The sequence below is a fragment of the Opisthocomus hoazin genome, chromosome 10, assembly GCF_030867145.1.
Source record: "Opisthocomus hoazin isolate bOpiHoa1 chromosome 10, bOpiHoa1.hap1, whole genome shotgun sequence".
Classification (NCBI taxonomy): domain Eukaryota; kingdom Metazoa; phylum Chordata; class Aves; order Opisthocomiformes; family Opisthocomidae; genus Opisthocomus; species Opisthocomus hoazin.
In genome coordinates, this window is record NC_134423.1 from 29,148,241 (window position 1) to 29,175,858 (window position 27,618).

At 46.3% G+C, this 27,618-nt stretch overlaps 2 protein-coding genes across 5 annotated transcripts in view; both read left to right on the forward strand.

Annotated features, from left to right (window-relative positions):
* Positions 1 to 19,200, forward strand: part of ALDH1A3 (aldehyde dehydrogenase 1 family member A3) — a 38,115-nt gene extending 18,915 nt beyond the window's left edge. The window contains exons 7-13 of one of the 2 annotated variants that reach the window (XM_075431911.1): positions 460 to 573; positions 4,218 to 4,320; positions 5,353 to 5,537; positions 10,923 to 11,087; positions 13,335 to 13,492; positions 14,674 to 14,748; positions 16,194 to 19,200. In XM_075431911.1, coding sequence (XP_075288026.1) covers positions 460 to 573; positions 4,218 to 4,320; positions 5,353 to 5,537; positions 10,923 to 11,087; positions 13,335 to 13,492; positions 14,674 to 14,748; positions 16,194 to 16,266 — 873 coding nt within the window. In that variant the 3' untranslated portion in view covers positions 16,267 to 19,200. The remainder of the gene's footprint in view (positions 1 to 459; positions 574 to 4,217; positions 4,321 to 5,352; positions 5,538 to 10,922; positions 11,088 to 13,334; positions 13,493 to 14,673; positions 14,749 to 16,193) is intronic. The other variant, XM_075431912.1, reaches the window with a different exon arrangement.
* A 2,613-nt stretch (positions 19,201 to 21,813) lies between these two features.
* The window catches only part of LRRK1 (leucine rich repeat kinase 1), an 81,333-nt gene continuing 75,528 nt past the window's right edge, over positions 21,814 to 27,618 (forward strand). Inside the window, exons 1-2 of one of the 3 annotated variants that reach the window (XM_075431790.1) lie at positions 21,814 to 21,898; positions 25,389 to 25,604. In XM_075431790.1, coding sequence (XP_075287905.1) covers positions 25,538 to 25,604 — 67 coding nt within the window. In that variant the 5' untranslated portion in view covers positions 21,814 to 21,898; positions 25,389 to 25,537. Of the gene's footprint in view, positions 21,899 to 25,388; positions 25,605 to 26,256; positions 26,569 to 27,618 lie in introns of those variants that run through there. The other 2 variants (XM_075431792.1, XM_075431791.1) reach the window with 2 other exon arrangements.

Consider the following 27,618-nt stretch of genomic DNA (forward strand, 5'->3'; position numbering starts at 1 on the left):
ATCTAGTGAGGTTTTACTGACTTCTTAATCCCTCTGGCCCCTGAAGAACCACAAATGTCAACCTTTGTTCAAAACAAACTTTCATTCAGTTACCCCTTGGCTCCAGCTGCACAGCAGTAGCTGGGGGCCAAGTTTGGCCAAAAGACTCACTCTCTTTTGCCTTGAAACTGGGACTCCTCCAAGACTTCTTACTGAAACTTGGCATTTCCTAAGCATGGCTGTTACTTTCACCCACGTCTACTCCAGCTGGTAGTGCGCAGCCATGTTACTGGGAAGTCTAGAAAACAGTGATGTATCTGGTCTGGGCTCCTTGTTTGCAGCTTGCAATTCTTAATTGCAAAGAATATAGGGCAACTAATTCAAGCTTCCTGAGAATGGAACTGCACTCTCAGGAGTCAAGATCAGCTCCAGAGTGCTCAAAATCTCTCTCTACAGAGCTGTGTTTACCCTCTGTTTTAGGTGGGTTTACCTCCAGGTGTGGTGAACATTGTGCCAGGCTACGGCCCCACAGCTGGAGCTGCTATTTCTACCCATCACAGCATTGATAAAATTGCTTTTACTGGATCAACAAAGGTAGGTGATGGATTTCTGATAAAACACCTGCTGTTCCTCTTTGCATTCTCTTCTCAAACTGTCATCCATGTAAGACTGGACCAATGACATATCGGTGATTTCTGTATAGCCCACACCATTTTCCGTCACATTCCGTGTGACTGGATTTCTCAGAAGTGTTTGGGATTTGTCTAGTTCAGGTCCTTCTGCATGTGATAATGCCACATCTCTGTAAGATGGGTTTTGCCAAACTGCCACATTTCTGTAAGCACTGTAAGTAATAGATGCTCTGACGTAAGGTATGACAGTCCACAGGGGAGGCTGGAAGTGACTTTACATCATGTCATTGGCCCGATGGAGCTTCTGGGCAACTTTGCCTGCCAGTCCTGCCCTTCAAGCGTGTGCAACTGGAAAACATGTCAGTCAGAGCCATGAACAATTCCTCCTCGGCTTTAGTTACCTCTGAGGAACTAGGACTTAAATAAAAACATGGCCCCATGCCCGAGGCTGCTTCTGCTGACGTGGATGGGATTAGCATTTGAGCTTCTTTTGAGACGTGCACAGTAAGGCACCTTCTATTCATTTTTTTTCCTGTAAATAGCTACAGCTGCCTTGCTTAGGAGAGGGGTGGAAGTGAGACCTCTGTACTGTCAGACACCTACGGCCGTTCTCTTCTGTACCTCCATGGGGGAAAGGAGCCCACGGCTTGGCCTAGTCCACAGAATTCAGCACAGCTGTGGCATGCGAACAAATTTGTCTCCAGTAATCACTGCTGCAAATCCTCAAAACAAAAGCTTGCTTAGAAATGTGAATGTTTTTCCACTCACTGCTCTAGATTTTTCTTGCAGTATACACGCACCCCCAGAAGAGGGGCAGCGTCCAAATAATGGAAATGCTGACACCAGTGGGTGCAGTTGAGGCAAATATGGTCTCTTCACTTTTATTTCCTTGGGTAACGTTATTCTTGCTCGGCATTTGCCAAATTCATCCATTCTTATACCTATCCTCATCATTGCAGAGTGTGATCTAATTGCATAATGACGGCACATTACCTTGAATGATGCTCTTGGTCTGTAAAGGTAACTCACTGAACACTCCGAAGCTGCTGAATTTAACAACAGTACCATCTAGTGGCTTTGTGTACATGCTAACTGCTGCGCCTATCCCACAGGAGAAGGTGTGTTAAGCCTCCGTGTCTGCTTAGGGGTCATGGGAACAAGCACAAACGTAGTAAAGTAAAAGTTCACAATGAGCTTTTACTCTCTTGATAGCTGGTCTAATCTAGGAGTTTACCCAGATACATGCTTCTCCAAATCCTAGATCAGGAACTTTTAGCCCAGATTAGGTGTTGGCTGTGTGAAAACAATAGAGTTTATAGACTCATCCAGCCCACGTGGGTCTGTTTGAGTTTTTAATGAAAAAGGAGTATCCAGTGGATTAGGGGCAAGAGGAAAATCTCAGCTGCTGGAGCCTGTAGGCAAAAAACTTCTATAGGCGCTGTGCTTGTCTTCCTAATCCATGGGTGTGCAGGAAACACCGAGGGAGACAGATTCTTTGCTAATGCATATGTAATTTAGAAGTGTTTTCTTCCCCCTCCACCCGTCTGTGAGATCAGCTGCATCTCTGCAGTATTTGCAGCATAACGCTACTGTTTCTGAGCCAGGAAGTGAAGCTAATTCAAAATACATTTTAACTTCGTTTTTAAGCCCCAGCTCGGGGTCAGTGCCAGCCTGGAAATACTGATCTTAAACTCTATGAGAATTTTCCCATCTAGATTTCTTCCTTTCTCTTTGTTTATTAATTTACTCCTCTTTGGCCAGCTAGTTTGTAGTAGTGCCTCTTGCAAAGCTATGTGTATCTGCAGCACGATGCATCACTTCTTTCTGCTGTCTCTAGGACTAGGCTACTAAATGACTAAAGGTGACCTGCACTGCTAGGTTCAGGAGTCTTGCTCGAGTTGCAAAGGCAAACCATGAGAAATGCAGAGCTATAACTGCCAGCCAGCTGCCACGTGCTTTCCTTGCTCACAGGTCTACTCCAGGGCAACAGCGTTTGCAGGCAGAAATGAAGTTAAGATTGCCATATGCAAAGATAAAATACAAGAAAACCAGTTACAAAATGAGGAAGCTCATATATAAGATCACACTTTAAAAAATATCCTGCCTTAACAATTGAAGCTCCCAAATAGTTTTAACTCGTACGGTTTCTTACAGAGTTAGATTAGTAAATGATTCTGATGCTTGATTTAAGTTCTTGTGAGGAATTCCATTTTTTAAAACAGAAGGAGAAATTGCTGGTTTGATGTTACCAGTATGAAAAAGAAATAGCACAGTCAGATTTGGGGGAAAACATTTTATAAGAAGAAACTTTTCTGGGGGAAAAAAAGCCTTAGTTTGATATTACTTTGATTAAATTCTGGAAGCAGATTGAATCTTTCCCTTCAGGAGAGGGTGGCCAGATAAATTCCACCAGATGGTCCGAGCAGGTTCCTGGGCAGCAAGTGCCACAGCAGAGCTAGACAGAGTTTGTCTGTTGACATCCTCGAGTATTGCCTTGGAAGGAACATGTCTCAGCTACTCTTGTGTGTGGAGCAGCTCAGCCTAAACTGTCAGAAAGAAGTAGTTTTCTTCTAAATGTCAAAATCTGTACATGGCTTTCTGGTATGGGAGCAGTAACAGATAGGAACAGTGAGTTTTCATCATTGCCCTCGCAAGACAGTTGAATTCCTCTAAGAAGCTGAATTCCCTGTTGTTGAAAGTAAAACTCACAAACCTTGGCACCCCATTGATTGCCAGTGTTGCTCACTAGCTTGCACTGGGTGGGAAATGCCCTGTTCTGCAGCTCTGGGTAGCAGATAACTGCAGGATACAGTTCCTATAGCTCTCACATAGCCCACTGTTTCAGATCTGCCTAAATCAGACATCAATTCTGAGGCTGGTTTTGACCCAACACACCACAGCAGTAGGAAATTCGAATAATTTAAGAATTAAATTCTTAAAGTGAGGCCTCATCTGGAGTACTCTGTCCAGTTCTGGGCTCCCCAGTTCAAGAAAGATGAGGAGCTACTGGAGAGAGTCCAGCGGAGGGCTACGAGGATGGTGAGGGGACTGGAGCATCTCTCCTACGAGGAGAGGCTGAGGGAGCTGGGCTTGTTCAGCCTGGAGAAGAGAAGGCTGCGAGGGGACCTTATAAATGCTTACACATATCTGAAGGGTGGGTGTCAGGAGGATGGGGCCAAGCTCTTTTCAGTGGTGCCCAGCGACAGGACAAGGGGCAATGGGCACAAACTGAAGCACAGGAAGTTCCAGCTGAACACGGGGAAGAACTTCTTCCCTCTGAGGGTGACGGAGCCCTGGCCCAGGCTGCCCAGGGAGGTTGTGGAGTCTCCTTCTCTGGAGATATTCAGGACCCGCCTGGACAAGGTCCTGTGCAGCCTGCTGTAGGTGACCCTGCTTGGGCAGGGGGTTGGGCTGGGTGACCCACAGAGGTCCTTCCAACCCCGACCATTCTGTGATTCTGAGATTCTGTGCTTCTGTTATCCCTGACTTCTACCTGCTTCAGCCACCCGCCAAGCTCTTCTACCTGTGTTAACATTACACTTCACACCCTGAGTTAAGACTTTCAGGGGAAACAACTAATGTTCTCTTTGTGTCTCAATGCTGCAGGTTGGAAAACTGATCAAGGAAGCTGCTTCTAAAAGCAACCTCAAAAGGGTGACATTAGAGCTTGGAGGGAAAAACCCCTGCATTGTGTGTGCAGATGCAGACTGTAAGTATTGGCTGCTGTGTATATTTGCAGTAAGACACGAGGAGTGTGGTGCTTTTGCGTGCCTCTGCTGTCCTTTGGCAGCTAGCAGGGCTGGTGTTTGCCACCACGTCCACCCCAAAGGCTGGAGGAAACCCCCGGCCAAGAGCAGAATGCAGTTCTGCTTCGCTGGACCTCTTGCCCGGCACAGGGACCATTCCCACGCTGAATGAGCAGACTATTGTACTGTTACCTTCTCTGGGGATGGCTGCAGTTGCAGATAAATCTTGCATTTTTGTGTTTCTGCTGTCGTGGTGTCTTCTTTTTGGTTGGCGGTACTGCAGAGCCTGAGCCAAGCAGTGAGGAAAGCAGTTTTCTAAAACGAAGCCACTCTGCAGGTGTTCCTGTGATGGCAGAGTTTTGTAGGACCTGATCTAATCCAGCCTTCACCTCTATCCTGGGGGTCTGCAGCACTTGTTTCACATGTTCTGTTGTGATTTTGTTGCATTAGTGAGTAGCGCTACGTAATACGTGTAACCCATAGACCACCAAAGCGGTTGGAAAATCCTGTTTGGCTTGGGGAAAATACTCTCCACTTTCCTGCACAGCGCAGCAGAGGTTGAAAGCCAGAAGTATTTGTGCCATCTGCTAACAGTGAGCATTGCAAGGACCTGTACAACAGCAAGGCACACTGCTTTTGAAACAGTCGCTGCTGAAACTAGTCTTCAGGAACCAATGCATGGTATCTAGGAATCCACATCCAAATTCCCACAGCGAGGAAACCTGGTTGCTGCCCTTACTGAGTCCTTGTGGAAGAGAGTATCAGGGGATATGGCAGACTAGACCTTGAGGTAAAAGGCAGGAACGGGGGTGGAAATAAGAGGACATCTGGTTTGGGGGCAGTATGAGGTCTTGTGAGTGCCCTCAATGGGTGTGGACCATTGTCAGTGTTTTTAAGGAGGCTTTCAAATGAGAAAGGGAAAAACAAGTCTGGAAACACTGGAAGGCTGAAACTGTGCATGTGGTAACACTTTTGCCTCCTGGGCTGTGTTGCAGTGGACTTGGCAGTGGAATGTGCCCACCAAGGTGTGTTCTTCAATCAAGGGCAGTGCTGCACGGCTGCCTCGCGAGTGTTTGTAGAGGAGCAGATATACCCAGAGTTCGTCAAGCGCAGCGTGGAGTATGCCAAGAAGCGACTCGTTGGAGACCCCTTTGATGCCAGAACTGAACAAGGGCCCCAGGTAAGTGTGTGCCTGAGAACCGTTGTTGTTTGGTTTTTGGTTGTGTTTTTGTTTAATTTTCCTTATGTAAATATTATCCTTGTGAATACAGTCCCAGCAGAAGCACTGAGGGGTGAGTAATGTATCACGGCTTTATTTTTCTCTCTATTTTAAATACCAATTAATCACAACTGTTGAAATGTTGTGTTGTAATTTTTTTAAACACAAATGTATTTAATTCACTCCTTATCCAGCTTTATGGAAGAGGCTGTCTCCCTGGTACAGTAATACAAAGCAGGTTGCAGTGAGCAATAGCAACGTGCAGAAGAGTGCAGCTGCAGAAACAGCCATTCAGCTGCTTGGCTGTGTTGGTGATGACAAGTAGCTAGAGCCCACGGATGCCTGAGTCCCCACTTTCCCTCTTCTGCTTTGCCCCCTTTCTGATCCTTTGGAGAAGTTTCAGCTGAATTAGGAGGAAGGGCCATGCCAAGCATGCTGTCATGACCAGCCTTGACAATGCTTCCATAGCCTTCCTCTTATTTTTTCCTTCCAAAGCACTCTGAGCTGTGGTGGAGAGCTCTGGAGGCAGATGATCTTTGGGTCAGATCTTCTAACAGGGCCACCGTTTGCTACCGAAAATAAAGGGGGAATCCCAGAAACCTATGGCCTAGGCCTCCTGTTCTCAGTACTGCAGTGTGAGTTTTTCTTCCTTGACGCTATGTAGGATCCCCTTATCTGGATCTAGACCCATTTACACATGACCTATGCATGGCAAAACCTCATTGCATGACCTCATGCATAGGGAATAAAGTGATGCACATCCTCGTTCATGCTGGGGCTGCATCTCTCCCTGTAACTTGCCTAGAAAGAGATTTCAAACTGCTCAGGAAAATAATCCCATACTGGACTTTGCTTCAGCAGAGATGAGCTGACCCTCAAACCATTTCAGGGTCTGCTCTTACCTTCTGTTAAGGGCTCTCAGCTTTTCAGGTTGGTTGGTTTGTTTGTTTTACTATAATACCATCCTAAACCCTACCCAGCAGTAGCAGTAAGTGAGCTGCATTTATAGTTAGTTCTGTCAGGATCTTGTTCACCTGGCTGCTCTGACAGAGACCATTGGTTTCAAGAGAATGGCACGCAAAATCATAGGGAATAGTTGTGAGGTTTTAAGGGGCACAATGCTCTGCAGGGAGCAGAACATGCAGAACTGGGCTGTTTATTATGGTTCATCTATGCTCCCAGCTCTTGCTAGGTGGTCAGAGCACTTCCCAGTGAGCACTATGGCAGAGCACCATGTTCTGATATCCCTTCTGCAGCTTAAGGGAGATGCTTTGCATACAGAGCTGTAATTAAGGGTAACAGTAAGTCGGAATAGCAGTGTCTGATCAGATTTTAAATATGGCCCATCTGTCCTCTTTCCTTGTTCTGGCTTACCTGTTACACGTGTAGCAAGGAGAGATGGCGCACACACACCTGAACTTCTCTGCATGCAACAGTCAAGCCTGAGATGGAAAGGTGTTGAGAGAGTGGGAGGAAACTCTTAATCCCAAAGCTTTCATGTGGCTGCCAGTGCAAAGGAACAGCCGCTTCCTCTGCAGCTATGGTTGCTCACTCTCTGGAGCCCATGCTGTAAGATACAACACAGAGGAGTTCAAGCAGAAGAGAGAATTGATGCAGTGTCACAAGGGCTTAAAATATCTCCAAAGGTAGTAAAGATTCACACCTGCCCACAAGTTACTGTTCGAATGCGAAGCTTCCAGAACAAATTTTTTCTCTGTTCCTGAAGTAACCTGCTTTGCTGTGAGGGCTTTTTTATCTTGAACTGATGGGTAAGGGAAAATCACCAGGAAAAATAATCTTTCTTCTTCATCTCTCCCAGTCAGGCCTCAGTTGCTTCAGATCCAGGTCATTGCTTTCATTCTCCTTCTGTGTGGGTGAGGGTAAACATATACAACAGCATTAAAAAAATGGCCACATGCTGCTGTGTAGACCCCATTCTGGGATGATCACTGGCTTAAAAGCCAACAGTGGGCAGGAGTTGGAGCCAGCCTTTAGGCTGACAGTGGTCACAGCACATGATCCTTTTGGTCCTACATTGGCTCCAAGTGCTTGTAGTCAGACAACAGGACCTCCAATTGAACAATAGAGAGTTCAGAAAGTCTGAAATAGGAGAGCCTCTGCAGTCCAGAGTTTGAGCTAGTGCTCCGTGAAACCAAGCCACACCATGGCTGAGCACAGTGCTCGATGTAGCTGCTGAGACAACCTGGTGTAGGACAGCGTGGGGTGACAGGCAGTACTGTTCCACCAGAACTTAAAGTTGATGTAAGCCAGTCCTGGAAAGGTGGTTCTGTCTGCAGCTCTTTGTTCCTGTGTTGCACTGCACTTGTGAACTAGACTTGGTAACTGGCTGATTCAAGTCTAATCCAGCCTTTCTGAAAGTGAGGGAGAAAGGTTTTACTCAAGTCAGTTCCCTTCTGTGGATTACTGTGCACTGGCATGGATGCTCGTGGCGTGGATGTGGGGAAAAGACGGTGTCAGCTGCAATATTGAGTTATGCTGATACAAACTACAGTGCTCTGATCAAAATTAGGTCAAATTTAAACAGTATTCAATTTAAACAGAAATGAGGCATGCTTCTGATGAGACTTCTCCAAAACTCACATGTGTCTGACTGTTGGCTGGCTGGAATTCAAAGGACACCACAAGAAACCTGAGGGGTAATCAGGACTGTTTGAGCAGAGTGCCAACCTCAAATGCAGATCAAGGGCATTTTTTAACTTTGAATTCCAGTGAGCTGTATCATAGGAAGTAATAAAGTAAATCTGCACAGATGGCAAACTGGATAACCAGTGCATTATACAATTGTGAACAGCAGACTGTGTAAGATGAGACTGACGTCCTGGTGGACTAGAACAGGGATTAGATTACAAGACTGGACTAGTTTTGTTACTGTAGAACCCCAAATACTGGGATTTGTGGACTATAAGGCCTGGTCTACAGGAAGGAAATAAGCACTAAGGCTGCCTCGTGGCACTTGCTAGCTGGAAGTTTTTCAGCCCAAAACCTATTCTTTGATTTTTAAGATGGTGAATATTTTCCTTAGGCTGTAGACATTTGTGTACATTAGGATTAAAGCCTGAAAGTAAAATATGTAAGTAGAAAGGGTGTGTGTCCAATAGTCAGTTGGACACAGTTGTGGGGTTATTCTGTAGGATTACAAATGCTAGGTTTGGGAAAGCAAAAAGTGCTCCTTGCAGTCTTGACTTAAATGAAGCAAGGTACGAAGATTTGGGAACTTTCAGATTTTTTAGCATTGCAGTGATCCTTAGAAGCCTTCCTCTCTTTTGAATTAGATAGACAAATAGTAGAATTTGCTCTAGCAGATCATGTGTTTTTAATAGAAGTCAGTGCTTGAACCATAAATAATAGTGGAGTAGGGGACAGAATTTAAACAAGCCTTGCAAGCTCTAGTTACAATGACAAACAGTTCCGCCCTTGCATGTCATTTTTACAAATGTTTTCTTTCCCCAGTGTCTTTTCATCTAACTATAGTTTGCCTTGCAACAAGTTACAGCTGTATAAATATCCTTGTTTTGTTTTCTGTGATGTGAAGTGGATGGACTGGATTGGTCTGGATCACAGACATGCCAGGATGGAAAGCACTTGCAGATATTTTCAAATTATTTACATTTGGCAACTAAGCAACCGGACAAATAGACAATATGTATGACACCTGCCAAACTTACTATGTGATGCTCTGTATCCTACACGAGGGCACACGTTGCCTTGTGCAGCAGCATGTATCAAGTGTTTTCTTGGGTAGCATCTTAATGCATGAGAGAACATGAGCACTTGGTACAAGCTGTCCACAGCGCATGTGATACACACATCTGTATGGCAGCAGATGTGCTGTTCAGTATTTTCTCTGTGTACCAGAAGTACCCCAAGGACACCCTCCTGAAGCTTTGATATTTGTCTAAAGGCATGAAAACTTGGATTGCGTGTGGCCAGGATTAACTAGGGACAGGATATAGTCCGTAATCTGGAGGAGTGGAGTGTGGAACACTCCATGTAAACAGTTCCAACTGGCAACTGGCCCTGCTGAAAGAAAAACAGATGCCTAGGGAGGGGTATTGAACCAGTACAAGCATCTGGAGATACCTGGCATCCAGAATAACCTCCCAGCCTGCCAGGGCACCTTGAACCAGTGGGTAGAGTCTTTTATTTAATGGATTTGTTGAGGTTTTTGTTAGTTTTACTTTTTTTTAAATGTCTTCATAAGTCTTCTACCATCTGCAGCATGCTGTGGTGAGGTGTTTCATCCCTTAATTATGTATCATGTGAATAGCCACATCTGTTTGAAACCTGACAATACCTGCAGTACACTGCTGCATGTGGAGCACAAGTGAAGGACCGTACTGATGGGAAGGGCTTTGGGCTTCCACACCTCTTCCCAGCACATGACCCACTGTGCTTGTGGAGCACGTGATGTCTCCTTTAAGTCTTGGTGCGGGGCTGCAGAGCCGTGTGATTTCAGTGTCCTATGAGTGGACTGGGCTTTCCCCACCTCTACGTAAACCCTTAGTTTAAAGGCTAGTAACACAATAGTACTCGCTATTTGAGTTTACTGCATATTTAGGTGTGGGTGGGGAGGAGTTAGACAAGGTTGGTAATTAGACGTGAGGATATGGCTCCCAGTCTAAAGAACATAAAATGCTGGGACAGAACTGGTCTCTAAGATCTGTGAAAGGTGATTCTGATTTTAAAGTATGGCTTCAGCGCAGTAGTTGTTCTGAAGTCACCACGTTAAAAGAGCTTATCTTTGAGGCTGTTCAAGTAGCTTGCATGTGTGGAAAGAGGTGGAGACAGAGCTCGCCAGGTTCTTCCAGCACATTACAGCAAAGTTGACTTAATAGTCTATATACCCTGATTCTCCCTCCCTTACACTGATTCTGTTGCTGGTCAGATCCTTTGTTGCGTTGACTGAGGTTGCTAGCCCAGCAAAACCCATCTCAGGCTGTTCTCACGGTGCTGCTGAGCTAAATCAGTGCATGGAGCAGCTCAGTGAGTCCCAGAGCTGGAGTGAGGCGAGCCGTGGGAGTGCATATCCAGGATGGGGAGGAAGGAAAAGTGGGGAGACCCCCTCCATGTGTCAGCAAAATATAAGATCAGATGAACTACCACATGTGGCTTCACCTTCTGTTTTCTGTGGCTCAGGGCTATGCCCACGTCCTGTCTTTCAGCCTGCTTATTGCCTGACTGCCATATCATGGAATGAGACACAAACTTACCTGGTCTGACAGTGCCCTGCCCATGTGCCCCTGGGCCACATACCATGACTCCGGTCTCTGGAACAGTGATAATAAAGGTGCTGCTGTCGGTTTCTTTTCCTTTTTTATCTGACAGATTGACCAAAAACAGTTTGATAAAATCCTGGAGCTGATAGAAAGTGGGAAGAAAGAAGGGGCCAAGCTGGAGTGTGGGGGTCTTGCCATAGAAGACAGAGGCCTGTTTATAAAACCAGCTGTGTTTTCGGAGGTCACTGACAACATGCGTATCGCCAAAGAAGAGGTACAGTACAAGTAACCTAAACCTTTATAGGCATATACTACTGTAAATGGGAAGGAGAAGAGGTATGGTCATGGCTTGAAGTGAAAACCTGAGAGGAGAATAGAAATTTCACTTATTTTACTTATTTCAGTGACCTAACAACAGCCTAATACTGAAATCCATTCTACTAATGAAGTATCTGCAAGGTGAGCTTTAACTTGGAGTGTATGTGCGTGGGGAGCAGAAGTATGAGAGGAGGAGGAGAGCAGAACAGGAAAAAAACTGTCAAAATGTTTCAGCAGCAATTTTTGTGCAATTAATAGGTCTCTGTTTGCCAGCCCTTTCTAATGCCTTGCTGCTTTCCCTCATTTGGTTTGGTTTTCCAAAAGGGAAGTAGCCCTGTGAGTGTACTCACTGGACAATAACAAACCCAGATAAAACATAGTAGATAATACTACCCTAAAGCTTTTGGGTCTCATTTCAGGAGAACTTTCTATAATGCAAAATACAAGCACATGCCTTGCCTATATACAGCTGCTATAAATGCTGCTTCTGAATAAAAAATAGTAGTGATGGAGGCGTTTCTGTCGGAATCCTTCATTTTAAATACAAATAACTGAATAAAAATAACTTAAACTGTGGCAGGCTGGAGCAATTCTACCTATTCTTTGCCCTGAAGTTTGAAGGTTTTCTGAAGACAGAGTTAAACTCTCCCACTCTACGCAGATGGATGGTTGTGCGTGCTGTGTTCTCTTACACACCTCCTACTGAGTGGACTTGAAATTGCTCAGCTGTGGTACACGCTGACTCAAAGCGACAGAGCACAGTATAACGTGTGTTCTTGCTCCACTACTTTGTAAAAAAGGAGTTGCTTGATTGCAGAAAGGTGGGACAAGAACTCTGGGACCTGAAGCTGGTAAGGAGGGAAGGAATGGCCCTGCTGTACTGCTACTGAAGAACTTCTCTCAAGCAGCCTTAGCATCTGAAATAATCCTAGATTCTGTTCTCATGGTGAAATCCCCTGAGGCTGACCATTTTTTTCCTATACGAAAATGTGGTCAAAGCCAGCAAAGTGCAGATCTAATACTCTGGCTTTCATTATTCATATGCAGAAAAATTGAACAATCTGCATGTGATTAGATCATGTGATATTCCTTTGAAATAGAAGTTAATCTACTTTTCATCATGTTTCCCAGTGGAAAATAAGTAGTTGCCAAAGTCACACTGGCACTTGTATTTTGCATTTTCGCCTAGTGCTTTTTATGGGCCTGCTTACTGTTCACTCCTGGCAAAATGTTTAGATGTCTCAGATCTGCCACAGAATCTCTAAGGAACCTGGGAGAGATATCAGTCAGTCTGGGCATGAGTTACAGTCTAAAAATATAAGGAATAGGAGCCGAAAATCCCATGACAGGCCTTTTTCTAATGAACTGACTTCAAATCCCAAGTCATGACCTGTGAAGCTTATCCAGTTTCATTCATTTGCAGTTTTGTCGCAAATGCACGTTCATCCTTTGCCTAGGATCAAGGCTCCAGTTCAGTACCTGGATCTCCCAAAACAAAGACATTTAGAAATGACTGTATGAGCCTAGAGGCCAGGCAAGCTGCTTAGCCTGCTCAAGGCAGCACAAGTGAGACTGTCTCACCTTGGGGGGGGGGGGGGGGGGGGGGGTTATTGTACTGCAAGACCATGCGGGCCAGAGAAGGGCCCCACCTTTGGTACGGTACTTGATGAGAGACTCTATCCCGGAAACTGGGAAGTATTGTGTATCCCGGCTGCCTTTAAGCTGGCAACCTGGGAAGCCAAGTTTGTGGTCAAACACATGCGTGGTAAATGCACTGCAAGCAAATAAACTGCGTACAATGACAAAATCAGAGTTAAAACCAAGCAAGAAAACTTGCAGTCTTTGAAATATATTAATTACTTCTTGAGCATACTCAACTTCTGAGTTCAAAAGGAGAGTTGTAAATGGAGTAAGGATGAATCATTTGAAAGTTGTCCAGACCTAACTCTGTTTATTTTGATTGTTATAGAATATCCGTTAGTTGTTGGATCTGAGCATGCATTAACTACTATAGCACATCACTATACTTCCTTTGAAGTCAGTTTAATTAGTAGTTTTTAAGAGACTCTATCAGTGACTTCTGGAAGACTAGGATACAACATTTTAAATATAGTATCCAAACAAAGTATCTGATTCTGATTACTTCAAAATTACCATGATTAGCAAAGGCTTTCCTGTACTAATGTTTAATTGATACATGCAGATTTTTGGGCCAGTTCAGCCAATTATGAAGTTCAAGAGTATAGAAGAGGTCATAAGAAGAGCCAACAGTACCGAGTATGGACTTACAGCTGCAGTGTTCACCAAGAATCTGGACAGAGCATTAACGCTGGCTTCTGCATTGCAATCAGGAACCGTCTGGTAAGCAGTGCGGGACCAGAGTGTGGGGTGGGATTTTGCTTCCTGGGAGGGGAGAGGGATGTATGATTTGGAATCATGTGTAAGTGCTGGGTGTAAGATGTATTAGTAGTCTGCTTAATTCTTTATATGCTGCTCAGAAGCAACATCCGTTCATCAAAATCAGGCAGTGAGGGCCAGACAGTCTGGCGAGAAATGGACTGTTTGTTCGTTCACCTGATGTAGTCCTTCATCTGGAAGACTCTGAAAATGTAAGGGTTGTAGTAAGTTCCGCCAGACATGGTGCATTTCAAAATCCCTTACATAGAAGAAAGCAATTCTTAGGATCTTTGGGTAGCATCAGATGGGGTCTTAGATGCACAAATCAGTATGGACAGTAGATGGCATTACACCACTGTCAGAAAGATAAGTAGCTGGTTGCTTACAAGATTTCTTCTTTTCTATCAACATCGTTTTAAAGATGGAATCCTGATTTTTTTTTTACCCAAACAATTTGATCTGATGTCTGATTTTGATGCATACAGAGGCTTGATTTCAAGAGCTGGCACCAGAATAATCTGCCTCTGAGTAATACATAAAAATAGGATGTTGGGCTTTGAAGGATACATGTGTTGTACGTACATGAAGGCATAGTCCTACAGCACCAAGCCATACCTGTCCTTCTTCAGTCATTTGATCTTACTGAGATGCTGAGGAAGTATCTGCATTAGCTTTTTCTACCTAGAGTCTATAGAAATGAGTCTGGCGCTTTCATTTTACTGCAACACAGTTGTCTAACGCAGTCCGACTTTTTTCCATACCTGGAAGTGGACAGTGAGGCCTGCTTGTGAGTGTTTAGACAGCTTTCTGAGTAAACACATTCATTTCATAATGTGCTTCATTAAACTAGGGAATAGGTTGGACTATTTTAAGCAAGGCTGTGAACACAGCATAAATCCCAGCTCAAGCATGAATGTCTTAGCCATGAGAGACTATGAAGTGAGATGTAGCTCAGACTGACTACCACTCAAATGTTCTGTTTCTGTAGCAAAATAAGGTTTTATTGCTAAAATCTAATTTCTCAAGCGAACGAACTGTATAAAGAGAAAACTAATAGATTTCAGCCTTTTTTATATTGTTGTTGTCGTCGTCTTGCTTCTCCGTGTTATTGAATTGTCTTTTTACAATTGATGTTTTTATTGTAGGATCAACTGTTACAATGCGCTCTATGCACAGGCTCCTTTTGGTGGCTTTAAAATGTCAGGCAATGGCAGAGAACTGTAAGTTGTGCTCAATGTTTTGTTTACGTGTGGATGATGAATGCAATAACAATTGTGACTCTGATGAAATATTGTTGAATTTGCTTTTAAACTGTCAGGCCTGCAGTATGCTGCACAGGGAGGTGCTAAGCCAGTACAGCACGGATGTAAAGCACAGATGTGAGAATGTGAGCGGTGCCTTTAGGAGTACCTTCATCTGCTTTATAAGCTCTTAATAACTCCACTTCAGTCAATTCCACTTGCAAGCATTTTTCCTTACTAGTTAGGTTTTTAGATCAAGGGAGAAGTACGGCACCTTGGCTGAGGACACTGGACCCAAACCTCCTCCATCTTTATATGGCTGTAGCTGGGCCTCCCTCGGCTGCTGGACCATTGCTCCTAGTTGGACCTCTTCTCACCTCTGACTCTCTGATGTTGGAGCTAGAACAACAAGGAATGATCTCCAAAATCATTCTACCTTCCAACGCTGCTACTAAATGACAGAAGGACCCGCTGTCCCTCTTCCCCAGCCTGACCTGTTGCAGCACGACTACCAGACATTCCAGCTCTAATTAGTTACTAATGCAGAAATTTTTAAACCAAGCTCACCCTGTAACTTAGAGGTAGAGCTGAGAAGCTGACTTAAATCTTCATTTTCTTCTTGTATAGGAGAGAGGCATGTTTTATTACACCATTCAGAAAACTCTTCAGAGGAATCCAATGTACCTTTTCTTTCACAAGCCAAATTTATTCCCAGGAACTGTTTCCAGTAGCTGGTCTGGTGCATCTGCTGCTCTGAGATGCCTCAGATGCCTCACTTGCTAAGCACAGCAAATGAATGAATCCTCAGATGGGACGTATATATTGAGACCTTCTGGTTTACTTTGCCTGACTGCCTGGCTCATTAAAGGATGTCAGGGGTTTGTCGCTTGGGCACGGCATAGGAATACAGCCAGTTTCCACCAACCAAGATAATGCAGTGGTGGGGTTTGTCATCAGTATGTGTTTCTGAAACAACTGTGCCCTCTTGATGATATAGTATCTTGTAGATAGAAGCTTCCTTTCAGTGAAAAAGTAACTTTAACTACTGTCTAAGCACTGATAACTATGTTTACATGAATGTTTCTTCTGTGGATTCTCACAACAGTACTCAGTCTTCAGTAGGCAGAGAGTCACAAGGTGTTATTTTGTGGGTTACTGTGACCAGAAGCATTCCACGTTTCTTTTGCAACAGAGTGTAGTTGTGTGCACTGACATGCGTGTACTGGGCGATTACTAGAAGTGGTGGGCAAAACTGATAGCTGGTGTAAGTCAGTTCAGATCTGGTTTTAATGGCCTGATATCATCTACAGCAGCTGTTGTTCAGAGGCTAAAAGGCACTAGTGTAGATATCTCTTCTCTTAGGGAAGTATGCATTAACACACCTCAATTGTTTATCCCTTTCCCTCCTCTCTCTTCTTTTCCAGTGGTGAATATGCTTTGGCAGAATATACCGAAGTGAAAACAGTCACCATTAAACTCTCCGAGAAGAGTCCATGAAAACAGAAGGCCTAAAATGCTGACACTCTGAATGTGACACATGGGGGACGTGTTCAGAGCAAGGGGGAGGGGAGGGGCAGGAAGGGAAATGGAAACACCCAACTTTATTCCTCTAGAAACACTGAATCCACTGGACTCCATTTTGTCAACTGGCTCTTCAAACATTGGTTTAACTGACCCTACTGGCAGCATAGCACACACTTGTACTGTGCGAGTCCCTGGCTGTACATCTGTCTGCTACCTGTGACTAAAATGCTGGTCAGTCACAGTGTTTGCAGGACATCTGCTTTCAGACTGTACCCCTGAAGGACTTGGATGTCAATGGCCTGTTAGAAAGACTTCTGGTACCACGAGCATGGACTGTTAAAACACCTTCAGAGGCATATGGGTTTCACTTGGCATGAACGGATTTGAGTGGCAGAGCTAATACAACTGGACTGAAGTTGGCAGAGCTTGTGTGAAGACCGCAGCTGGAGTTTGGGATGGGAGTGCAAGCTTTTGTGGAAGGATCTGTAAAGAAATTCCCTTTGAAAGAGCTATCTTGGTCTCTCTAAAGATACATGCATTCTCCACATTGGTGATATTCTAGCCCTGAATGAGATTTAGGGGAGTTTCCTAGAGGACTCCTTTGGGGCCGGTATTTCACCCGACAGAGCTAGACTTTAAAGTGTCATTTGAACCTGGTGGTTTGGTGTGCACACACTACACATGCTGCAAACACAAGTTACTGACTTGCTAACCCTTCTGACTCCGAATGAGTCACAGTTGTATCTCAAACCTTCACTACAGCACTTTTCGCAAGAGGATTTTGCACTGTACTTACCGTGATGACTGAGAGTTGAATGCTAAGCGTGTAGCATGGTAGATACCCAACAGAAAACATCCCATGCCAGTCCTTCTGGTCTGGGGGAGGGAGCAGAAGAGCTGCAAGAAGCTGTCCTGCTCTCTCTTTCTCTGTAACTTGCAGGCTGTGTGAACATCTCTTCATTTTTTGAGCCAGAGCTATTATTATGAGAGTAAAACTTATAAGCTCTTCTCACTGCTTCTTTATGCCGTACGAATGTAGCTTGAAATAAATTTCTGGAAGTACAGTAGGAAAAGGCAGGTGCTCCCAAGCACACACTGAGTGCTAAGATGTGGGCGTACAAACCAGTTGCCATGGAATAAGCTATGGTTGGACTTCATTGTGTCAGCAGCTTTGTAGTAATTGTCCTCGTGAGTGCTGTTGTCTTGTGGCAAGCACAGAGTGGCTGATCCTTCACTGAGGAATAAACGGCCTTGAATGGTCTCTTGCTTACACCTGTATAAGCATGCACATACATGAACAGCATCCATGGAGTGGCTGTCACACCAAGTTCATGCCTTAGCATCTCCTGCAGTAACTTCTTTGCATGCCCAGACATTATTACCATGAGATTAATGACAAGCCACATGCTGTCTTCAGTTCCTGGGTTCACTGCTTTCCCTCTTCCTCCTCCCGATTCTGTACTGGAGAACCACTGGCAAACGTAGGAGAAGTACCATGTCTGCAGGAGCTGTAAGTGTGCAGGAGTTAGTGGCATCGGCTTGTTAGGAAGTTTACCTGATCTCTCTGGGATTGTCCTCTTGAGAGCCAAGCAGCAGAGGTTCCGTGTGGCGTACCAACAGATCTCCATAGAGCACTGCTGAAGATTGCTGCCTGGAGTTTTCAAGATGCCAGGGCCTGAAGGAGAAACGCAGGTCTAACCTCTGTTCTGTGATGCAAGCAAGGATTTAACCGGTCCCTTCCTCTGCTCAGACATATGCCCAAGTCAGTAACAAGTTCTGTTGTATGAGTTGACCTTTTTTTGGAGGAGGAAGGAAGGTGGGTGTCGATAAGTAAGGAGAAGGTTTGCATGAGCCTAAACTTCCTTATTAGTTACTGAACGTTGAAATTGCACTTCAACACTGCTTAGCTTCTTAAATGACATACCTCCAACCGTTGCGTATAACTAGCTGCCTGTCCTCCCACGGATACGTGAGACAGGTAAATCTCCCCATCCAGTGAAGAAAATGGCCTCCCTTCCCCATGAAAGGCCAAATGGGAACATTGTAAATAAGTTTCTATTTTTGTAAAACACTTAGAGTGCAAACATCTTCTCAGACAAACATTTTACTTTTGCCTGCTTGAGGTTTTTCTAGGGCTGCAGTCAGACAGTAGGGAGGTAAGGCAAACAGTAAAAGGCTGGTTATCTTGATGTATCTCTGTATTAATTTTTGATAAACAGTGGTTGAAATTGAAATAATCTGAAATTCTTAAAATCCTAGTATTCTGGCTTTATATGTATGATATATATTTCACCTCTTTTTTTTCCCTTATCAAGTTTTAAAAAGTCAATGTATCTCTTATTGTATAAATCAGGGTTTGACTCTACACACTGAATTTTCTAAGTTATGTAACACTAGACACTAACTTTAAAATAACCCCTTAGAGGGTATATATTCTTTCATTGCACAGTAAGGCTTTCATATGAAATACTACTTTTTTTTTTTAAAAAAAAGAACTATATTTATAAATTAGGATACAGTTAATCTAATGTATTTTTATAGCTAAAGGTACATGAAAATGCTATGTTTAAGCCTCATGTATATATTTAGACTATGGGTATCTTTTTGTAATAGTTCTTGTTCCTAATAAATGTTTAACTTTGTGAAATGATTTCTAAACACTACATATTGATATTGCTCAGAAAGGAAGGAGGGGGAGCAGGAAACTTCTACTGACTTTCGTCATTTAAACAGAGGAGTAACTTGAATGCATTTTTATTTACACTGATGAGCGCTTCAAGATAGTTCCAGCCCCTCTAATGCATGTGTTAAAACCCCTTCCATCAGCAAGCCACTTCCACTCAACTCAGCCCCCCTGTTGCTGTTTTTTATTTCACTCTGAATTTGGCCCATTGTGTCAATAAAAGTAAACACTGGAAAGGGTTATGGTTTCATGCTTCTACAACAAAATGGCCTTGTATTGCTGGAGTTACAGGGGGCTCTTCCAAGAGCAGCATCGTGTCTGTTCCGCTCGATTCAGTGACCCAGCGGTAGTCCCCAAGCGGAAACGTGCACTGGGCTCACAAGAGACGACGTAATGTCGAGGTACCTTTTCCCCGTGGCAGAACTGAACGCAGAGTGCGTGTCTGCGTGGTCTGCGTAGGGATTCAGGATCTCCCGGGGGGGGGGCTGCGAAGGAATCTCAACTTGGATTCACTTCTGCAATTTGTGAAGAACAACCTATTTTAAAAAAAGTAAAGTGCCGAAGTGCGGTCAGCGCGCTACACATAAAAGCTGGAGCGTGTGTCTGATAGCTCACCCTTTAAACAGTCACTCTTATACATTGTGCCATTTACAGTAAGCGGAGGGGGAAGGAGAGCAGAGCTGCAGCTGGTGGGGCAAACACAGCTTCCTCCAGTTCACAGAATGACAGAACGTTCGGGGTTGGAAGGGACCTCTGTGGGTCACCCAGCCCAACCCCCTGCCGAAGCAGGGTCACCCACAGCAGGCTGCACAGGACCGCGTCCAGGTGGGTCTTGAATATCTCCAGAGAAGGAGAATCCACAACCTCTCTGGACAACCTGTGCCAGGGCTCCATCACCCTCAGAGGGAAGAAGTTCTTCCTCATGTTCAGCTGGAACTTCCTATGCTTCAGTTTGTGCCCGTTGCCCCTTGTCCTGTCGCTGGGCACCACTGGAAAGAGTCTGGCCCTGTCCTGACACCCACCCTCAAGATATTTATGAGCATTTATAAGGTACCTTCTCAGCCTTCTCTTCTTCAGGCTAAACAAGCCCAGCTCCCTCAGCCTTTCCTCATAGGAGAGATGCTCCAGTCCCCTCATCATTTTTGTAGCCCTAGTTCGGAGTAGGATGGATCCGTTTTGCTTTGAGGTGAGCCTCAAAATGGAGAATTTGAAGGGACTGTGCACCACACTGCCAGGCGGGGCTTTCTGCCTTGGTCTGGCTGCTTCCTAAACCCCTCTGAGACACAGCCATCACTGGTGTGACTGCTAAATGCGGTCCCATTCAGGGCTTATTTCCCTCAGCTGCAATGTAGATGGAGAGAAGAGCGTACTGATGCCATTGTCCGTTAACTCTCTTCCCATCTCATACACGTGTGAGAAACACCGGCTGTCTCCCTATAGAGGTCAGGCCAAACTCCTGGAATTTTCCAGTTGCTAACAGCATCGCTCAGAAGAGTTGAGACTTTCGAAGGGGGAAGACTGGAGATACAAAGGAGTTACTGTGAGTGACAGAATCAATAGAGGCAGGAGCCAAGGAAGAGTGGGATGAATTTTGGGGAAAAAAGAAGAAAAAAAAAATTAGCTTGAATGTGTGGAGAAATTATTGCTAGGGGAAGTCTCTATCAAAAATAAAGGAAAAAAGTTATTTTAGTGGGTTTTCAAACAATTTTGCTGAAAAAGCTGGAAGAAAGGTCTGAGTAAGAGCCAGGCTGTGAGCCGTAAGAGACAGCAGGCTGGGTAGGAGATGGAAAGGGTGCTAAATGGGGAACGCTACTGGGGCTTGCAGCTAAAAGCAGACTAATGGGGACCTGAGCAGAGGTAACAGCACCAATGAAGACCCATTCTCTCTGTGTGTCCATAATCACGTTAGAGAAACACCCTGCGCAAATCTCAAACTGCAGAGCCCGACAGTGACTGGATATGGCTTCTTCCACCCTCCAGCAATCAGCAGAGACTTGTTTCTTAGTACAGGCCAGGGAAGGAAAAAAACCCTGTGTATGCAGTTTATGGAATCATCACAAATAACAGAACGAAAGGCACGTGGAAATGATCTTTTCACAGTAGGTCTATAGGTGGGGAAAATAAACCAGGAGCAGGCTGGTGAGAGGCTCCTGGCACCTGGAGAAGGTGGGGTTTGTGGCGGGGCAAAGCCGTGCGTGACACTGACATGCCAGCCATCGAGCGCCTTCGGAAGGGAGGGGACGATGTCGCTTTGCTTTCCCAAAGAGAGCAAACTCAGGCTGCGATCTGGGGAAGGAGAAGAAACAAACCTCAGCTCTGTCACAGGTAGGGCCAGGAGGAGCGCAGCAGGCGGGAGACGGGCAGCGGGGCTCTGTCGGTGCCTGTGCCCGGGGAGCCGCATGGCAGCCGGCTGCGAGGGCGAGGCCATCCCCACAACCCGCAGCAGTCCGGCTTCAGCCCCCGCAACTCCCGCAAGTCTGGTTTTTCATAAAAAAATATAAAGCAAAGCTAAAGAGCGCGAGCCATGTAGGGTCTGTCTGGGAGCAGGCGGACCCCGGGTGCTGAGGGATGAGGGGAAGGCGCCCAGTCGAGGGGCTGCCGTGCGCCCTTCCTCACGCCCTCCCGCCACGCTCCCCTCAGCAGGGCGGGCTCCCTGCCCAGGGCAGCGGGACGGCTCTGCCCTCGGGAGGAAGGCCCGGGGCCCGTCACCCTCAGCCTCCCTGACGCCCCAGCAGCCGGGCGGGCCCTCAGCCGGCCGGCGTGCCCGGTGGCGGAGGAGGCGCCGCGCCGCTGCCCCGCTCCTTTTCCTTCCTCCCTCCCTCCGCCTCCCGCCGCAGAGCGGAGCGGGCGGGTGCCCGGCGCCGGAGGACGAGGAGGAGGCGGCGCGGCCGCAGGGACGCCGCCGGCCCCGGGACGCAGGAGGTACCGTGGCTTTGCTTCGGCCTCGCCGCCCTACGGGCACCTGCCCGGCCGTGAGGGGAAGCGGCGGGGGGGGGGCTGCCGGGGCTTTTCATGTGAAGAAAGCGGGGTGGGGGGTGGTGGGGAGAAAGCTTTTAAAAATGAAAAGTTCTGGGAACTTTGCGGGACGGCGGGCGCGGGGCGGAGGTGGGCGCTGCCTTCCCGCCCTCCCCGGCCCGGCGGGGAGAGGAAACCCTCGAGACTCGCCCTGAGGTAAAAGCTCGGCTTTATGGCAGCGAGGCCGCGGGCCGGGCGAGGGGCGAGCGGTCCCTGCCGGGCTCCCCGGCCCCGGCTGAGGGCGGCTCCCGCGGCCCCGGCCCTCAGCCCCGGGCAGGGTCTGGGAAGGCCGCCGAGGCACCCCGAACCGGGGGGGGAGGCCTTATTTCTCCTCAGTGTAGGGAGCAGGGGGCCCGTTGGCCGCTTTCTGGGCAGAGCTCACCTAAGGGCGAAAGGTGCGCAGCGGCCGAGCCAGGCTGACCTGGGGTGGGCGTCGGGTGGGTGTTGGGGACGTCCCCCAGCGTTTGGGTGCCGGGCGTTTGGGTGCCAGGTCTGGCTTCGCCGTGCCTAGCGCGATGGCGGGTGGGCGAGCCTGCAGCACGTCCCCACCCCGATGGCATCGTGAGCATCTCCAGCTTGGCGCTGGTGCCCATCGCAGCACCCAGCCCCAGGTGGGCTGCTCGGAAACGAGGAGCGCTTTGGGCAAAGAACGGAAGTTTTGGCAGGTTTCTTGTGAGTTGGGAAGCGACCTGAGGGATGCCGCGGTGTTTCAGGGTGCCTTGCTGCGCTTTGGCACGGCGCACGGGGTGAGGCCGAAGGGCTGGCGGGGCGAAGAGGAGGCACGGAGATGGTCGGATGTGCTGAGGCGCAACCTGGAAGTTGTCGGTAACAGGTCTCAGAAGCTGGGAAGTTGCGAAACAGGGTGCAAATCAGCGTTCTTCGTGGTCCTCCTCCTGCTGAATGAGACTCTGCAGAGCCCATGGGATCTCCCTAAATCAAGTTAACACATGGTGTCTGCACGTGTTGCTGCTGAGCGCGCCTTGCTTAAGGTAAAAGCACTGTAGGGGTGTTTTTATTATACACGTAAAGGTCCTGAAATATGGAAATACTGCTTACGTGGATGCTGTATGGCACATGGCTACAGCATTTAGTGTCTTACTTGCAGTTAAAGGGAGCTGATTTTCAAACCCATGCTGTTAGTTATTTTGAAAGTTTTTTCCTTTCACTATATACGAGGAAAGTTTCAGCCTGGGGAGTAAGCTGGGTAGAAATGTAAAAATCAGGAGTGGGATGGTTTTCAAACGTCTGTGGTCCATACTGACACCCATTCAGCGTTTCTCCTACAGCTGCTGTGAGTGCACATGGCGTGCCCCCGTTGTACAGCAAGGAAGTGCCTCAGAAACCAGCATCTGCTGAAAAGAGCTGTGCTGTTGGTCTTTGCATGGGGAAGTGTTTGTTCTTATTGTAGCTACTCGGCGCATTTACAGTGACATACAGGGAAGGCAGCTGCTGGGAGCATCACATCCCCTCCATGTTCCGAGCTGACAACCTGGACAGCTTTTGGGAGGCGTGGAAGCCTCCCTGACACCTCTGCCAGGGGCATGGCACCCACGACGTGGCAGAGGTTTGGGGTCCTGGCGCAGCAGCCATGCTAGCCGGCGTGGCTGAGGGAAGCTCGGCCCGGGAGCCAAGCTGACTCTGGTGGGAACTGGGCATGTTGCAGGGCAGAATCCCTGCCCAACATGGCCCAGTTCACCAGTTTGTGGGATGGATCTGGACTTAGGAACCATCTTCATGTCAGTCTCCTGCAGCAGCCCACGGCTTCCCCTGCTTGTGTGGGTGAAAGCTACCAAATTCAGTCATTTATCTGTGTGAGCTGCTGCTGCCTTGGGCTGTGAGAGCTGCCGGGGCCTGAGCTGGGAGATGAGCTGCCGCTGCAGTCTGTGATGGGGAGGGAGGGGTGGATGCTCAGTGGCTCAGGCATCTGCGTCCACCCGAGCTGTAGCCATCCTGCTGCGAAGGAGGTGTTCAGCTGTGCGGTGTGTGCAAAAGTGCCTGTAGCCTGGCCCAGGTCTCTCTTGTTATTTGCATATGGCACCCAAATAATTTTTCTCACCTCTGAAAAACATGGAAGAACCAAACCACAGTCTGTGGCAGCACCCGGCACCTGGATTGCGGGGCGCAGGCGTGTGAGTTTTGGTTCCTGCTGACAGGCACCACAAAGCAGGGGGCATCAGAAGTGGAGTTTTACTGTAAGAGCACCTAAAACTCGGATATTTGCCTGGAAACAACTGATGTAGCATGCAGTAGTTTTTGACGTTGTCAACTGGTGGTTAAAACCCTATGTAACAAGGGAGGAGCAGAAAGCTTGCTGGAGAGTGGTGATGGATCAGTGTATTTTTGTACTCTCCTTGGACTTTGAACCCCGGCCGAGGAAGCCACCTCTGCTCGGGGAGGGTTAGGGATATTCTCGGGTCTTGCTGGCTGAAGTGGGAGGTGGGTTCCACACTTTGCTGAATTAGAGCCTACAGTCAGAAGTTCAGCATCATGCACCAGACATGAGAAAAACTGAGAGTAGTCAAAGATGAGGGGCATCACGTTACATCTGAGAGGCATTTACTGACTGAAACTCAAACGGGAAAGTAAAGGAGTGCTGGTGCTGGCTGGGCACACTGCTGTAAATTCGCCTGTAGTCTTAACCTCTGTGGAAGATGCATTCAAAGAGACAAAGTTGCAGGTGTGCAGCTGTGAAGAAGCAAGGAGTTGGAAATGCCCTGGCAGACTGAGCTGTGCAGTTTTCTGCTGGCTGTTATGCAAGGCAGTTCAGAAGAAGCCAGTCTTTCAGAGCTCCTAAGGGCCTGATTTGCCTCGCTGAACAAGTTTGAAGAAGCCCGACGCTTCTAGGGTAGATGAGTTCGCTAAAAGAGCTGGGGAAAGGGGAAAGGCGCTGCTGTGTTTCTCTCAGCCCTCTTCTTTTCTACAGAGGATTGTCTCAGTAACCACATCAGTATTTTTCAGTTTCTCAAAGTGGCTCTGTGAAGAGCCACAGTCTTCTTTGCGGATGGGAAAGGTTTTGAGGTTGCATTTAGGATTCTTCCAGCTGCACTGCATGGTTTCAGTGCTCTGCCTTTACACTAGCTTGTGGAGAATCTGAAACTGCAGCTGTGACCCCTGCCCACCCCCCATACCCGCTGCCCAAAGACTGAGTGGCTTTGGTGGAGAAAAATTTCAAACGTTATCTTTTCTATAGTGTAGACGTTGTTAGTCTCCTCTGTTAATTCACAGTATGCTTTTAACAAAGTTATTATGAAAATAATTGTATTTATATTTGCATAGGATGGTGAGTGCCTTTCTGCAAAGTAATATTTAGACAGCTGTGAGAGAATGCAAAGGAATAAGCCTCCTGTCATTTCTATACTAGAAGGATTAATTTGGTTTACTGTTTATTTTTAAACAGGGTGAATGATGTTTCTTCGGGATGGTGCTTACTAGCAGTCTCTCTGCTCCTGCATTTACTTGACGGAGATCATTCAGCTTTGACAACACTATTCAATTTGAAGTGCTGCACAAAGTTTGTGTGTTGGATCTTCACAACTGCGACCCAGAATGTACTGGTGTGTGGGAACTGAGGAATCCGCTATTTGCAGAGAGAGCAACATGGATCCACAAAATGGTAAATACGACAGTTTCTTTTCTTCCCTGTTCAGGGTGGGAGTGAAAGGTTTTAAGAGAACTCAGTAGCCAGCTGCCTCTGAGTTTCGATAAAATTTAGGTATGTGGAAGTTCTTTCAGTGATTTGAGCCCTAATCTTTGAAAATCTGCAGTATAGAACAAGGAATTTTACTTCCAAGGAGAATGATGAACTAACTACACAGATGATAAGAATAGCATTCCTCTGAAGATCAATGTTCTCCAAAGGCCTACGGAACTAGTCATAATATGTATCACGTCTCACCAGTTCCTAAATATGTTTTACAAGATCTGTGCTTTTTCAACATGTGAATGCAAATGTGTTCCCAGCCACTGATGCAGTGTGTATTCAGAGTATGAAAGCTGCTAAAATCAGAGCATCATTTCTCAGGCTGAACAGATATTAACCTGCTCCAGTTTTACTGTCAGCTTTGGTTCAGTGGCTTGCAGTGATTAATTGCTGGGCTAGATTGAGGTCTGCATTTATGTAATGTCACAAATCCATAGGTGGAAATTTCTCTTTCAGAAGGGACATATGCTTCAGGTTGCTTCCTGTTAAATTTTTTTCTGAACAGCCAGATTATTTTGGGATGATTTTTATCGCTGAAACCCACAGCTCCTAGGCGCTGCTACATTTCTCTGAGTCAAAACCCAGTTATGTTTCTGCATCAAGAAACAGCCTTCTGGTTATTGTATAACGGTATTCCCCCCTTGCAACAAGCAGTTCATTAGGAGGCAGCATCTGCGTTTTAAGTGTGGGATGAAGGTGTGTTTGACGCTTCGTAGTGAGTAAGCAGGCTTCAGTAGAAGCCAATGTTTTTGCAGCCTTATTTTGGATTTTATCAGCAACTATGAAGCAAAACCTTATAGTTTATTCAGAGGCCGCCTTATCTTGTTTGAAGACGTTTCTCACCAGCGTCACAGGGAGCTCTGGGAACTCTTTCTCCGTATGTATTCTGCTTATTCTGTGATACTGATTTTTCTGTTTGTTTTTGCTTCTGTTAGTTAGGATTGTATATTTCTATAATAATCAGGAGCATTTGATTATTGAGTATTCTTAAAATTCTTAAACTCTGAGTTTGTCTCTGGAAGAAATTATCTCCAATTGAATACTAAGCTATAAGCCATGAGAAGAATTTTAATCTGCACTAACGATTCACAAGTGTTAAAAATTGCTAAATTTTTGTTCTGCAGTAGTGATATGACAAGTTTTTCTCACCGTTTAAAGATACGATAAATAAACAAATCAGTTTCAGTGAATAATGAAGTGAAAAGTGAAAAAGGTGTATTTTCTACGTTGTGAGTTTAGTTTTTCTTTCGAGAACTTTATTACATGTTTCTGTTGTGTAAATATATTTAGTTAAACTGGTTAACTGGAAGCATACAAATCTTACTGGTTTAAGTCTTCTATTCTTACATCTGGGTTATTTTATTTGATAAATGGTGTTGGAAGACTGGCAAAGGGATCCTAGGAAAGCTTAAGATCCAGTACTGCTCTGGTGGATTTGCTCTTTATAAGCATACTGTACATATTTAAACTCCTTTTTGTTTTGGGATTGTTTGAGTCCTGCCAAGAATAATTGTCATTAGCTAGCTGGTCCACTCCCTAAGTTAGCTGGTCCTTGTTCTGCATTTGGATCCTGTTACACAGCTTGAACGCAGGAACGCGGTGACTCATTCAGCCTCCACATTTGAACCTATTGTTTACGCGCATTTATTAACAATCTAGATGCAGCCTCCTGCTTCCATTCAACGGGAAGCACTGGGAAGTGGAGTGAGATCACAGATAATGTCTTTAATGCCAACAACCTCGTTAGTGCTTGCAAGGCTTGGAGTCTTTTTTGCGGGCAGGAAGGAGAGACGTGCGGGTGTGAGGGGTTTAGCAAACAGCACGGTGGTGCTTGTGGCTCGGTGGTGGGTCGGTTGGATCAGCACGGTGTTACGGCCGGCACAGTGCTGGAAACACCTTCCAGCAGGTACCATGTGCACCCGGTGCC